The sequence below is a fragment of the Taudactylus pleione genome, unplaced genomic scaffold (genome assembly GCF_031769625.1).
Source record: "Taudactylus pleione unplaced genomic scaffold, aTauple2 ptg000041l, whole genome shotgun sequence".
NCBI classification, from domain to species: Eukaryota; Metazoa; Chordata; class Amphibia; order Anura; family Myobatrachidae; genus Taudactylus; species Taudactylus pleione.
In genome coordinates this window covers 32,688,725-32,705,000 of record NW_028284443.1, presented here as the reverse complement: position 1 = coordinate 32,705,000, position 16,276 = coordinate 32,688,725, and the positions used below count along the sequence as shown (strand labels likewise).

The following is a 16,276-nucleotide window of genomic DNA, read 5'->3' as shown; positions in this document are numbered from 1 at the left end:
AAGCACAAATAGTTATAACAAGGGAACTTACTGTGAAGTCTCTAAAAACCAAGTTTCTTGATCCCCGCCTTAGTGCCATGAGTGCAGCACTTGGATGGTTCACAATAGCTTTCTGAGCCCGGGGAGTGGGTGTCCCCGAAGAGGATTGTCTGCAAAACAGCATACATTAGAATACGCAATACCCTTAAGATTTAAACAGGTTGTGCCCCAAAAAGAAACTAACTGAGTCCTGTGGTACTAGGGAAAGCCATGTAGTGTCTTTTACACACATACATATTAGTGAAAATGTAAATTAAAGACAATTTCACATTATCATTTCTGCATGAAGCATAAACTATATTCCTTAGTGAGGTTTAGAATGTTCCCTGGCGGTCACTATACACAGTATGTGTATGGATACTGCAATACATTGTAGCGACAGAAAATGGCTTTGTACTATGAGGTAAGCACGCCAGGGTAAGCCTAAATAGAAATGCAATAATAGTTTGAGGTAAATCTCCGACAATGGCTAAAGCAGCACAAAGTCCATCTATAGTCCTTACTAAACACAACCATAACAGATCAAGGTTTCCTTTATTTCACAAAAGTAGAACAATGTGTTACCTATATTGCTAAGTGCAACATACAGAAAGCGATATACACAGAATGAGACACTTTGTAATTAACAAATATGTAATGAATAATTCTTAGAATTAGAGATTTATAAATAGAGATTTGGCTATTAAGGCATCGTAATTGTCCTTACTTATTGGAAGATTTTTGATTCCCAGCCTGGCCCTGCTCTTCTTGTTTCAAGCCAGCCAGAAGAGCCTCCCTTGAGCAGTGTTTGTCCTGTAAATAGGCATAATTATTTGATTTATTGCCTTATATAGCATGCAAATGGAGTAAAATGAAAAAAAAATAAAAAATTACAACAGATTATAACATTGTAATACAAAAATGCAGCTCCATGACCATCATTAGTAGTGCACAGGTCCATCCAGTGTAATGGTGCATACACACGGTCAGATTCTTCTTCAGATCTGAACGATAACGATTTAAAAAATCGTTCAATAGCTCATATCTGAAGGTAAATCTGACATATCTGACATGCCTGAACGATGAACGTTCCCGATGGTCAGATAACGATATCGGACATCTGATGTGTTTGCAGTCAGACTTGGACGATTCCATTCATTTTAATGCAGTCAAAAATCGTTCAAATCTTTGGTAAAATCGTTCAATCGTTCATCTGACAGATCTGAGAAATCTGACCGTGTATGCGCACCATTAGATTTGTGTTATTACAGTCTTTACCTGTAAGTGAGTGATAAAGGAAAACCTCTGTCGCTGGAAGGGCTCACAGCCCTCCCACAAGCACTGCCCAGGGTACACATCTTTACCCCCATGCTCAGTTGCTGCATGGTAGAACACTTGGGACGGAGTTTCAAACCACCTTTCCAGAAAAAGAAAAACAATTATTTAGTTGTATTGCCATGTTCTACAACATTTTTACATAGAATTTGTATCACGTGCCCCTTCTGATGAATTACTGCAGACCATACATCAGCACCACGATTTCACGTTCTGCCGATTCGCGGTCATCAATCAGCAGATTGGGGAAATTTAACATGTAAAACAATTTCGACCATTTCCGGGTCGGGATTGGGGAATCGAGATGTTACCTAATTCCACCGCTGTAGGCGGGACAGGGAATATGCCATGAAACGACTAGATGTATGGAGCCCAAACCTTGTATAAAGTATACTACGATTCAGCACGAAGACTATTTAAGCAAAATAAGTTAACATGTTAGGGGAAAATTAACTATGCAGAGTTCTTTTACATTTTATGCTAAAGTGCGGTCTCTTATAACCATACAAAACACTTCCATTATCTTCAGTATATCTCCAGGTGGCACTGTTTAATTGGCACCTATGAAAGTTTTTTAATTTACCCCAGCAATGTGAATATGGCGAAATAAAGTCCCCTGTGCAAACTTTTCCCATTACACTACACGTCTATAAAACAGCAAATAAAATAATGACAAGGCACAGTTACCCTTTAATGGTAAATGTACCCTTCAAGAGTTTTTATGAATGAGACATAAAATGTTTAATTCAAGAATTAAAAAAATAAATAAAAAATCTGCATATCACTTAGGAAATAATATTGTAGTTACCAGACCTAAGAACACACACATGCATGTAATGTCTTTGTGGCAGCTACTGATTACACCTCTTACTGATTATCAAAGTACCGATAACAAAGTTGACATTACACATACACCTAGGGCCTAATTCTCAGATGTATGCAAATCCGATGGTTTACATACATCTCCTAAGGTGTGAGATCTGCGCATGTGCAGATCTCGTTCTGCGAGAACGCTCGCAGTGCCCTGGATGCCACAACCTGATTAACAGGCTGCGACAGGCAGCGTTGCAGAACACGGGGTCATCACGCCCCCCTTTTCGGTGCTTCAGCAGCTTGAATCCCTGGTCATCCTGAATAACCTGAGGGTTACATAGATAATCCGACGCTGCATCCTCAGACTCAGCATATTGGTAGTTTGATTATCAGTAAAAGGTGTAATCAGTAACCACCAGAGACTCTCCATGCATGTGATACACCCCCTTGTCACACACCTCTGAAAGATTAACAGTTAAGACAAATTTTTAAAAATTAGTCTAAAATTCTGATATCATAACACATTTATCTACACTGTTAAAATAATATAAAAAAAAAAAAAATAGACATATGTACAGCAGCTAGTTCTCATAAGGTATTCACCTACAGATCTATTTAACACTACTGTAGCCACTGGCAAAACTGATGGTAGAACACAGAATATTAAATGGCAATAAGACCAAGGGAGATCAAGGGAGGAAACTTAGATAAAAGTAGCCCTATATTTTAGCATATAACTTAGAATGCAAGTGAATCCATAATTAAGAGAATTCAGAAATATTTATGTGAAAAAAGATAGTCACATATACTTTATTCCAGTCTAACTCAGCTGATTATTAGGAAAACAAAGTATTTTTGTATGTTATCAGGTATATTTTCAGCCTAGCACAGAAAAAAAAACTAAAATATATTTTTTTTAATTTGCACTTCAGATTAAATAAATCAGAACAAGGCAAAAATATAGAGCATTAAGCAAACATTTGTTGCAATATTTTCTCCCTGGCACCTTCTGCATCCACCCCATACATTGTAGAGCAGAAAATTAAACATTTTCATCATTTCATAACTTTTTCTCAACCACATCTTAACTACTCAAAGGCCAGAACCAGCACAAATCCTACATACTATTTAAAAGAACATACTTTTATCATTAAATCTTACATTTGGGTCATTTTATGGCAATTCACGTTACAAAGTGAGATAGCAAATATATGCATGGCTATCACCAGCAAAAGGAATTTGTGAAATTAATTTTATTTACTGAGGAAATAATAAGACAGGTCATGCTTTAAAAAAAAAACAGGAACTGCTAATTGTTTGCCATGACACTTTGTAACGTGAATTACCAATGACCCATTTGCATGTGTCAGATATAGATTTGTTTGGGGGTATTTCTCCACTTATTAAATACAGAAGTTATACTCATTATCCTATACCCGGAGTCATGGTGGATGCAAACAGGATTTCACATGCTAAATCAATAGGCCTCAGCTGCATCCATCAACTGATGATCTACTGTAGATCTTGCAGCACCACCACAGCAGTCACCTACAAACAGAACTCCATGCCTATTGCAAGATATTTCCACTTATCAATAACCCTGACTTTCCAACACTAATCAAGTTGGTAGCCTCCAAGACTTGGCTGTTTGGGGAGGGGGATCAGCAATGTAAGCAGCATCTGCAGAGATTTCTCCTTTTTCTGATAAAGTTGAATATCCCATACACACATTTACCAATTTCTTACAATACTTTCATTACTCAGACAAGACTCAGACCCCTCACCATCTGCGAATTCATGTGACTCCAGCAAACTTCTCCTAAAGTACTTGTTTCCATGCTATATACTGAACTTAAGTCAATAAGTCCTGCACCCAGAGACCCCCATGAACAAGTTTGGGAGAGAATCTAGATCATGAAACTGGGAAAAAATGTGGCCAATTAACACTTCTAGATCCTTTATTAAGATCTGGGAACCTTGGACCTCACACTTTTATGGGGACCATACATTTCTGGTACAGATTCTTCGTTCTGCGATCCGAACATTGGCAGACATCGATGATTGGAGGTCGTAATGGGGGAATTGAAAGTTTTCAACATGTTGAATATCCCCGATATCTAGACTCCGCCGTCAGCAATACGGGGAATTGGCACAATAGTAGCTCGATGTATGGGTCTTATAACACCATGCTACATGCGATTCTTTCAATACAAAGGTCAGTCCCTCTGGCTCCCACCACCTCTCGGCGGTCTGCCACACCATCTCTGCTTTCTTCTTTTTCTCTTCCTCTTCTCTATCTATACTTCCAAAAATTAGGCCAGCATAAATATTATTATATGCTGATTATTTCCGAATTTTTTTGGTTATTGCTATCCATTAATGTTCTTTATAATGTTTTTTGACACTATTTTCTTCTGTTCCTTCCAAAATAAAATATTTTTCTAGCATTTAATTTAAAAAGAAGATGACCGCCCAGCCATATTTTAATTGTACAAATGTTCTCGTCTAACTCCATATATTCCAATGGAAGGGAGCAAATGTCTGGCTGGGGTTACAGAGTATCTCCAATCCATCAGGATAGGAGGTTAAGCCACTGTACACTTACCTTTTACATGACTGCCACAAGCACATGAAATTCTGCCCTGGTTTTTTCACTTGCTCCAAATGGTGACCTGTTGTCGTAGCAGGGTACGGAGAAGTATGAGAAGCAACCAGATGGCCTTGTACTTGTAATGCTGATAATGTTGTCACAGGTGTACTCTGAAGAGAAAACAAATCCATAAATACAAATGTCTACTTAATCAAAGTTGATTTGTGCTTCCATTTATAGTTTTAAAACCAAATCTTAGGTCAAGGGAACAAAAGGAAATTAATATGTCCTCTGTTTCATTAAATGAAACATAGCAGAAACTGTTATTGTGAATACAGCAAACACATCAAGAACACATAGTGGGACATTTCTATTGGGTGCGAGTGGCCTCGCACACTGTTTTAACACGGGTAATGTGCTGGAGATTAATTAAATTAGAACACCAGAAGAGAGCACCACATCTGGAAATAGGGCTAAACTTCACTTATATATTGCAACCATAGCCTAAATTAATACCAAAAATGGTGCTTAAAACTAGTGATCTGAAAGCAGTAATCCCACATAGTTCTGTCTTAATATTTTATTCTACTAAATACCATATTAAAGGGTCTATGTACTAAGCCTTGGAGAGAGATAAAGTGTCAGAAATAAAGTACCAATCAATCAGCTCCTGTCACTTTACAGGCTGTGTTTGAAAAATGAGTTAGGAACTGATTGGTTGGTACGTTATCTCCATCCACTTTCTCTCTCCAAGGCCTAGTACATTGATCCCTAAAAGTACCTTTTAATCATGCATCTGAAAGTTACCGTTCTTAGCTATAGTCTTACAATTCTTTATCTAATTTTTAACAGCTCTCTGTCAAGGAAACAAATATGTATACCACAGGGTAAAAGCGCTCAGCATGTCATTTGGTGGCAAAGGGGGGAGGAGAGAGGATGCCATAGTGAAAAAAAGAGCTTAGGAGGCATTCTATAGTCTCTCTGCTCACTACATCATGTGCCGTGTGACTGTTATTGTAGTCAACTAATGGTAAGAAATTGATTATCAATTAGTGGTAGCAGCCTGTAGAAACAAACCAAGCATAAATGATAATTACCAAGATGCTTCTTATAGCCTGCCATAGTGGTTAAGAGAATATTTTTTCCTCCACAGAATTGTGGCTGTAAAAGCATTTTCAGACAGACACTTAAAAAGTAATGATTCTGTAAATTGCAGTGTCCTAAGGTGAAGATATGCTCAGTCAACATAACTTGGTCAATGCTGTTCACTTGTCACACTAAACAGACATTTCTTTTGAGACCAGGGTCATTTGGTATAATACTAGAACAGTGTTCCCCATTACCCGGGTGAGCACACCACTTTAGAAAGCCTTAGTTTCCCAGTCAGAAAAGCACAGCCTTCCACCGAATGGAATTGAAATGCTGACAGCTGTGTAGCCGCCAGTTCAAACCCCGACAGAGCTAGACTGACAGCGGAGATAAGTAATCTAACTTCCCCCTGGTGCCTAAACCCAACCCTCCCGGGGGGTGTCCCTGACCTCCCCGGGGGATGGGTGCCTAACCCTAAGTCCCGCCAGGGAGTCCCTAAACAGTCATACTTTTTTTTTGCAGAGAAAAAAAATGAATAATTTTAACTGCTTGTATAAAGATGTATACTAGGGAGGCCAATCCCGGGATCAGCAGGGTCCCAGGATTTAGCCCCAAATTGGCCGGGATTAAAAGCTTCCAATCCCAGGATTGGCCATAAATGGTTTTTTTTTTAAATGCCGGGCAGCACTAAGCAGCTTCAGCAGTGTGCTCAGACGCTGCCCGACCCCCCTTTCCCCGGCTGTTCAGCGTGACGGGTCACAGAGGTCATGCTGCGCAGCCCGATGCTGGCTAGACCACCCACCCCTCTACAGGCTGATGCCGGAAAGCACCGCCGCCCGGAGAAGGGTAAGTCACTGTGGGGGCAAGCCGGGGAGCATTTATTTATTTATTTTTTAAACCAAGCCAATCCCGGAAGTGTGTTTTTTTCAATCCCGAATCCAGAGATTGAAAAAAATGGCCTGGGATTGGCCTCCCTCACAGCCTGCGGGAGGAGTGCGGTCTTCACCAGCGGGTTGCAGTGTCCCGTGGGTGGGGAAATGTGCGGTGACCCGGTCACCGCCGGAGAAGAGATGCTGGGCGCATGCGCCCGGCATCTATTCTCCCTGCCGGCAGCGCGGCGTGTCCGTAAGTGCCAGGCACGCCCCCAAGAGTGACGAAAAGGGGACGCGTCTTATAGACACACCCCCTTTTCAGGCACGCGCGAGGAAGTGCCCTCTCTAGCTCCGATGACCTGCCTGCCGCTGGAGCTAGAGTGCACACTAGGATCCCTTTGTATAAAAATTGATTACATTTCCTACCAGACACTGAAATGTTTACAGTAAATATTCAAACTATAATAGCAATTTAACTTAAGCTGTGTATTTCCTATAACATACTATTGACTAAAATGTATTTCATGGTAACTCAAACTGGGGGGAAAGTAGAACCTAAACTTAACCTTTCCTCTGATAGGTCTACTGACTTACGTTTTCTTAAAGTAGACAAACCAAAATAGATTAAATATTAATTATTTCTTCACACTATGCTCCGGCACAGGCTATATTAGGCAAAAACATTTAAAACAAAAAGATGCATACTAAAATTGGGTATAAAATTTACAAACACCCCATTCTTCTATTTTTATACTTGTAGAACAAGCAGTAAAACCACAAACAGGGAAAATTCAGGACAGGGAAATTATAAACTACATTATAAACGTACACGCATACATACATGTCTACAACATATAATTACATAGAAACACAGGCATACAGTGGTTTGCAAAATTATTCAACCCTTATTCAATCAACAGATTTGTCTGTATTGCAAATGACACTTACACAGATTGTTCCAGACAGTATATGTATTTCGAACCATAGACTGTTAAAGTAAAGCCAAGGAACTTTGCAGGGAATCAGTATGATTTACCTGCCGACCACATGGCCACCGGTTCTAATCCCAACAGCCTGACAAAGTAGGAAATCCTGATCGTCCTTAGATAGTGTTCCCGCGGGGCGCCGTGCCCTGCCCTATTTCTGCAGGGCAGAACGCGCCCTGCCCTCCAGCGTGGTGGCCGCTGAGACAGCCTGCGGATTCTGCCTCCACCCGCAGGTTGCTGTGTCCCGTGGGTGGTCAAAATGGCGGCGCAGCGGTCACAGCCGGTGAATGGACGCCGGGCACATGCGCCCGGCCTCCATTCACAGTGACCACAGCGCTTGGGGGCTGCCCGGCATGTCCGTTAGTGCCGGCCATGCCCCCAAGGAGTGACGAAAAGGGGACACGTCATACAGACACACCACATTTTCTTTGACCACGCCCCCTTTTCGGGTCAGAGGGCGAAAAGTGCCCTAACTCTGGGTCTGGCGCCCTGCCTCCCGCCGGACCTAGAGCGAACATTACTTAGGGTACGCATAATTAACCTAATTTACCCCACCTAACCCTCCTTTAGGTGCGCCTAACCCTAAACCCCCCCTTCCCCGCAGCCTAACCCTAAGTCCCCCCCAGGAGCCCCTAACCTAAAGCGGCTGTCCGCTCCCGGCGCAGGCATTGTGCTCCCGGCGTAGGTCTAATGACAGGCGTCGGGATTATGACGCCTGTCATTTGTACCTTGCCGGGATTAAGCAGTCGGCATTGCGACTGCCAGCTTCCCTTTGCAGAGCTCCTTCAAAGGGAAAGTTGGCCTTTGTGACTTCCCTCAAGTCTCTTTCTTGCTTGGGCAACCTTGGCTAGGCAGTGTTGTTATTTCAACTAGGGGTATTTTATCCATAGAAGATTACTTTTATTTAATCATTCAGTTACAGAATAACTGAAAGCCAACTGTTAGGGAAATATCTTTCATCTGTATAAACTTGAAGCTTCCTCAGCACATTGTTGAATACTTAAGAAAGCAGCATTTTTTCTATCAACATGGTAGTTAAGAAAGAACTACATGTATCTTAGGCAACAACAGAAATAACCCAATACCTACCACTCTAGATATAGGAGAGCAGCACACCATATTTCCATAAGCAGCATTTTTTTTAGTTCATATTTAAAAAAAATATCTACCATATATACTCGAGTATAAGCTGAGTATTTCAGCACATTTTTTGTGCTGAAAAAGCACCCCCTCGGCTTATACTCGAGTCATGCCCGCATGGTACGAAGCTGAGTAGCGTACCATGCGGGCCGCGGTGCAGACACGGCCTGATTCAGAGCTGAACGCTCTGACCAGAGCGCTCGCTCTGAATCAGGGCCCTCCTCCATGAAAATGGAGCGGCCTCCTGGCCGCTCGCATTGCTGTGGGTGACCACCCACAGCATATGCGAGCGGCCAAAAAGATGGTCGCGATGGTCTTGACCATCGCGACCATCGGACTTGCGACGGAGACCCTGCGGTAGGGTCTCCCTGCCACAAGCCCAAGAGTGATTTTGGCTCTATCAGAGCCAAAATCACTCCCACTGACATCAGTGATGTCAGTGGTATCAGTGATGTCAGTGGGGCCGGCTTCAGACGGTAGGCGTTCCCATGGGAACGCCTCCGTCTGGCAGGCACGCCCACCAAAGGGGGCGTGCTGTCAATCAACATCGACAGCACGCCCCCTTTGGTGCGAGACCCGGAGCGATGGAAAGCCCGTCGCTCCCCGGGTCTCGCGCATGCGCACGACGGAGCTCCCTCCGTCATGCGCAGTGGGGAACATCGACCCGCTTACGAGCGTACTGCCGCTCGCGAGCGGGTCTGAATGACCCCCTGTGTCTCTGTGACACAGGCTGCACCGCGTGTGTAGCGCTGACCGGACGGAGTTCGGTCAGCACTACACACTGCCAAACACACAGCCGCCGGAGCTGGCAGCTGTGTGTTTCATGTAATCAGCTGCTGCTGCTCCCACTGCGGGAGCCATCTTCCGGCTCCTGCAGTGGGTAATGGGAGAGACGTCATCATGACGACGTCTCTCCCATAATGCAAAGCGGCCGGAGGATCCAGTAGCCGCGTCGGGACCAGGAGCGGGGTTTCAGGTGTTTTTTTTTTTTTTTTTATATTACATCTCTCTACTGGGGGCAGTACCAGTGGGGTATTACTACTGGGGGCAGTACCAGTGGGGGGATTACTACTGGGGGCACTACCAGGGGGGGATTAATACTACTGGGGACACTACCAGGGGGGGATTAATACTACTGGGGACACTACCAGGGAGGGATATTGCTACTGGGGGCACTACTACTGGGGGCACTACCAGAGGGGGAATATTACTACTGGGGGCAGTACCAGGGGAGGGATTACTACCAGTAGCTGCTGCATTTCCCACCCTAGGCTTATACTCGAGTCAATAAGTTTTACCAGTTTTTTGTGGTAAAATTAGGTACCTCGGCTTATATTCGGGTCGACTTATACTCGAGTATATACGGTGTGTGTATATATATATATATTTCAAAGGTGCAGCACTCCAGTCATTACTATAATAAAGATACAACTAACGGCATGTTAGGTCAACGTTTCAGAACTTTTATCAAGATAGGAAAATACAAAAACGTACATACCTTTATACAGATGAAACACCATAAGTCAAGCCGAAGTCCGGGGCTGGGACCACTCACCTGCCCGGCAGCTCATTAAAATGACGTTATGACGCTGAAAGCGTGTACTCAGCGCCCTCAATCAGATCACCATGACTACAGTACAATTAAAAACAAACAGCACATGACTAGGGCATCGATCAGAACTATTCTACAATGCATCCGGAAAGTATTCACAACGCTTCACTTTTTCCACATTTTGTTATGTTACAGCCTTATTCCAAAATGGAATAAATTAATTTTTGTCCTCAAAATTCTGCACACAATACCCTTGAATGACGTGTAAAAAGTTTGAGATTTTTGAAAATTTAATAAAAAAAAAAAAAATCGAAGAAATACGGAAGCAGTGTCCGCATTCTGGACGCGATGTAGATAAGCGATGTGGTATTGGGGATATAAATTGGGGCTAGGTGAATGAATAGCCTTTGTCGCAGGTAAATGTGGCAGCTGCTGTAGCAGAGGGGCTGGGACATGGCCCATACCATACAGGGTTAAAGTGACTCACTAGAAAGAGGAGGTCCAGTCTGGGAGGAGAAGTGGGAGGAATCAAGATCAACAAAAGAACGACAAAGGAGGATACTTTCTCTTTCTCAGGAAAATTTTCCCACCCTCCCTTCCCACTAACACCTAAATGTTTATTTTGGCAGTTGGGCGTCCAGGGAAATGCAATTGCAAACTTGATAATGAAGGTACGTTGTCAATGACGTGATGGGAGGATGATATGTCCTCCGGGGCCGTGTAGTGATTAGGCGTTTCCGGAAATGGATTGCCTCATGACGGGCAGAAGACACCTGTGTCGGTGTATGACACCATGCCGATGTGGGCAGCAGTGCTGTTGGTAGTGTCACGGCCCCCTTTGTTGGTTGGTGGAACGTGAAGGCTCCTCCCAAGCTGAACATAGTGGGGGCACTAGGCCCAAACTCGGACCGTCACCCCGCTAGTGAGGGAGGAGTGGTGACTGAGGAGGTCTTGGCTTCACGGTCAATAGGATTGGAGAACCCAGTCCGGTGGAACTGGTGGGCTCGGATGGGCCCACCTATGAAGGGGGTGGGTAGGAGTATCCACCCCTATTACCAAATTGAATAGTATGTTTGCAATTGCTTTTCCTGGGCCACCAACTTTATGGAAGTATTAAATAAATTGGATCTTCTTCCGCCAGCTATAGTGTATTGCGTTTTTATTCAATGGGAGTGGGGTCAGAGATGACCATATAAGGGTGCATAAAAGATGCTACCAGGAATTAGGCACAAGGGAATCCATCACACCTAAGCGACTTATCACATATACATAAGTATTCACAGCCTTTGCTCAATACTTTGTTGATGCACCTTTGGCTGCAATTACAGCCTCAAGTCTTTTTGAGTATGATGCCACAAGTTTGGCACATCTATCTTTGGGCAGTTTCGGCCATTTCTCTTTACAGCACCTCTCAAGCTCCATCAGGTTGGATGGGAAGAGTCGGTGCACAGCCATTTTCAGATCTCTCCAGAGATGTTCAATCGGATTCAAGTCTGGGCTCTGGCTGAGCCACTCAAGGACATCACAGAGTTGTCCTGAAGCCACTCCTTTGATATCTTGGCTGTGTGCTTAGGGTCGTTGTCCTCCTGAAAGATGAACAGTCGCCCCAGTCTGAGGTCAAGAGCGCTCTGGAGCAGGTTTTCCATCCAGGATGTCTCTGTACATTGCTGCATTCATCTTTCCCTCAATCCTGACTAGCCTCCCAGTTCCTGCAGCTGAAAAACAACCCCACAGCATGATGCTGCCACCACCATGCTTCACTGTAGGGATGGTATTGGCCTGGTGATGAGCGGTGCCTGGTTTCCTCCAAACAGAACGCCTGGCATTCACGCCAAAGAGTTCAATCTTGTCTCATCAGACCAGAGAATTTTGTTTCTCATGGTCTGAGAGACCTTCAGGTGCATTTTGGCAAACTCCAGGCGGGCTGCCATGTGTTTTTTTTTTTTACTAAGGAGTGGCTTCCGTTTGGCCACTCTACCATACAGGCCTGATTGGTGGATTGCTGCAGAGATGGTTGTCCTTCTGGAAGGTTCTCCTCTCTCGACAGAGGAATGCTGTAGCTCTGACAGAGTGACCATCGGGTTCTTGGTCACCTCCCTGACTTGTAAAAATGTTTGATGTGAATCAATATAACTCATTACATCATGAGTGGTCCTCTTTATGCTTCCTTGAGGATTGATCAATATATTGACATTTTCTAGGGGCCAGCTCTAACTGCATTACTCTAATTGTATTATTTTATTTACTTCATAAGACTATTGCCAAAATATATCCAAAAAATATATCTGAATATATATTCAGCTGGTTAATAACTTGGTTGGTTAACTTGGGTATGTAAAGAAGTAACTTTCTGAGGTTACCGTCTAAAGTATAGTGACAATGTTCAACTAAGTCTTCTGATAACCCTGTTTTTTCTAGTGTATAATAGTCCTGATCGATGCCCTATTCATGTGCTGTTTGTTTTTATTTGTACTGTGGTAATGGTGACACGATTGAGGGCGCTGAGTACACGCTTTCAGCGTCATGACTTAATTTTAATGAGCCGCCGGGTGGATGAGTGGTCCCAGCCTCGGACTTCGGCTTGACTTCTGGTGATTCATCTGTATAAAGGTATGTACATTTTTGTATTTTCTTATCGTGATAAAAGTTCTGCATGGAACTGAAACGTTGACCTAACATGCCATTAGTTGTCTCTTTAGTTTAATAATGCCTGGAGTGCCGCACCTTTGAACTCTTTATTCCTTACCTTTGTGAGGGCACCGGCAGCACTTAAAATAAAAAATACTGCCTGGACCTGGAACTGATAAGGTGCCTACACACTTGGCGATTTTTTACACGATTTGCCCGATTCCAACTAATCGTGACGACAAATTGTGTAAAATATGCCCAAATCGTGAGTCTCTACTCACGATCACGATGTGCGTACCCGCTGGTCGTACATTGCATCTTCAGATCTGCCATGCTGTAGGGCAGATTTGCCGATCTCAGTCACGATGCACTGGAATAGTTAGGAGGCACAATAGATCGTTTGTCACATTGGACAGTTTTTAACACCAAAATCGTGCCTACGACTGCCGGGAGCTGCTGGGGAGAGTTCAAGGGGAAATCGGACACATCGTTGGATCGTGAGCACATCGCCAAGTATGTAGGCACCTATAGAGTTTCATTTGTAACACAGTCAACCCTGTTGATTTTTTTTAAGGGGAGATGAATACTTTTGCAAGTCACTGTTTGTACAGAATATTGAACCATTTATAGGTTAGAAGCCAAATGACCTATGTGGCTGTAAAGCAACTATAAATGCCCGCTATTGTGCCACCGTAGATGTATAAATATCTATCGTATCATATACATATATCTATACGACAACTGTCTATGTATACATACATGTACACAAACAAATGTTATATATTTGTAAAGTACCCACTTTTAAAAGCTATCCTATCACCATGCAGTCAAAGGCATAACTAAACTGCAAAGGTATGTTTGACTAGAGTTACAACTACAGAACACAGAAAATAACACAATTATTAACAAATACTGACATGGTTTTAATATAATTACATTGTTATATAAAATGACTTTACAATTCATTGAGTGAATGAACAATTGTGGCTTTCATAATACAAACCAATATTGGAGTCTGCATACTGTAACCTGAATGCAGGACTGGTGTGCAATAGTAGAGACCAGATACTATTATGTGACAATTTTATTCCATCTAGTGATCATCAATTCAGTCTCTATTGAAAGCTTTGCCAAGATACCCTGTGCCTGTGATCCTTACCTTCAAATAAATATTGCTACAACTTAAAATAATAAACTATTTACCAAATGAGTTTATGAAAAAAAAATCAAATACATTGCAATGTCAAGTAAAATATTTGAAATCATAAATATACAGGTATTGTGAAAAATAATCTAATACATGCTATTTTAAAAAAATGTATCTTTGTAATACTACATGCTTTATGGTCATAATTCTTTTATATTACTAACAGAATTACACAAATATATCAGAAAACAACACAAAATAAATGTAAGATTTTATGTACTATTGACTAAGACTTAAGTTTCCTTCTAAACTGCTTGTTCATAAAATGTTTAAAATTATTATAAAAAATAAAGCAAAGAAGCAAAAACAAAATGCAGTTGGTGGCGCTCACATAATGAACAGAAATAATAGCAATAATCGCACTAATCTCAAACAGGTGTCCATGATGCCATTTAAAACCACTGTAGCCCCACAGATTACTTTCCAGCTTTGTTCTACATGAGTCTGATCAGCTACAAAGAGCTCTAAATACATTTCACTTTGTATTGGGTAGGCAGTATAATGCAAACCTCACAGAGCATGAGAATAATGGCAGAGAATAACCACGTCATTCTTTATTGGTGCAAACAGTCATTTATCTTTATTAAAAAAAGCAGTTTGTCCACTCTGCTGGAGGGGGCTTGCCCACAGAAAGCAAGACTGCAGCACTACAGAGGCCAAGTTTATCTACCACCAGGATAAAGTGGACATTCCCTACCTAATGAAATTGCCAACACAGTGCTTCAGGCCTTGACACATCCCAAATCCTTCTACAAAAAGGTATGAACCAAGACTGCGAGTAACTATTCTCATAAATATATTTATAATATCTAATAGCTCATACATAATATGTACAAAACTACCAGTTCATCTTATTTATTATTAACACTTATCGCCTTACTGCTTCATAAATATGTTTTGTGTTTTACTTAATTGCAGTGCCCAGATTATGGTTTTGGGTTGCACAAATTTAAATAAAAATAAAGTATTTAATTAAGTAACAGTTATAAACTTTTTTATGCTATGCTGTTTAAATTAAAGATTTTTTTAATGCTTTAGTTCTACTAACAACATCCTGAGATGGCATTAACAGAACGTCTCCTTGAAAGTAGGCTTCTCCATACAGCATCCTTTGCCTCCGACACTTACCGCAGACGGGTTATATATCCATGTAATATTTACCTTCATGTAAAGATCATCTCTGTATAATGGTCTAAAACTTAATATTCCCACATTATCTCTGTGTAAGTACATGCGTCACCTCATGTTATCCTAGTATAATGTATCTTGTACCTCTAACACATGCTATGCTAAACCATTATATAGAAATCTCTGATTCCTTGCAAAACCTGGCACTCCTCCAGCTCAGTCACATATGATCTTGTACACATTAGACTGATTATCTAGCATAGAAAAATAACATTGCATATAACAAGTATACAGCTATAGCAGCCTGCAGCACATCAATTACCAGGATCTGTAAGTACTGTGTTGACATGTATTTTATTCACTTTATGTAAGCCAGCCCGCACTCCCTGTCTTGCCTCCTGCCATAGTCTGGGAGACCCAGTTAGACCAGAACATCAGTGTCCTCAAGGCTTGGGCACAACACAGTTGTGAATTTCAGGAGTCACTTACATTTACATTACAGCTATAATGCCATACTCCTCTTTAGAGAAAAAAAAATGGCATTTATAAGTATTCAGCAGTGTACTTTTACTGCAAAGAAAAATATATATATAGTGCGAACACTGATTTACAGTATTCAAAGTCGTGTGTGCACACGTGTGTGTCAACAAAGAAGCAGGGGCAGACAGAAGGTGGTGTGAGGGGCGGGTTAGTTTATTGTGAAAATTTTGGTCCACAAAAATAATAATCTTGCAACATTCATTAAATGGTTGAATGTATTGGGACAATTAATGGCGTAAATGTCTCACTGTGATAATTTTTTAAATCGCCTAATTCTTTTGTTTACTAAAACATTTCAGTAATTTCTCAGGCTTAATGGGTCTGAGTCATAGCACATTCTGAAATGTGCTCGGTACATTGTCATCAAGTTTATTTTTA

At 41.9% G+C, this 16,276-nt stretch overlaps 1 protein-coding gene across 1 annotated transcript in view; it reads right to left on the bottom strand.

Annotated features, from left to right (window-relative positions):
* Positions 1–16,276, bottom strand: part of ARID2 (AT-rich interaction domain 2) — a 110,416-nt gene that overhangs the window by 2,994 nt on the left and 91,146 nt on the right. The window contains exons 16-19 of the mRNA XM_088458063.1: positions 4,772–4,926; positions 1,297–1,435; positions 746–831; positions 32–149 (exon numbers count right to left, since the gene is read on the bottom strand). Coding sequence (XP_088314189.1) covers positions 32–149; positions 746–831; positions 1,297–1,435; positions 4,772–4,926 — 498 coding nt within the window. The remainder of the gene's footprint in view (positions 1–31; positions 150–745; positions 832–1,296; positions 1,436–4,771; positions 4,927–16,276) is intronic.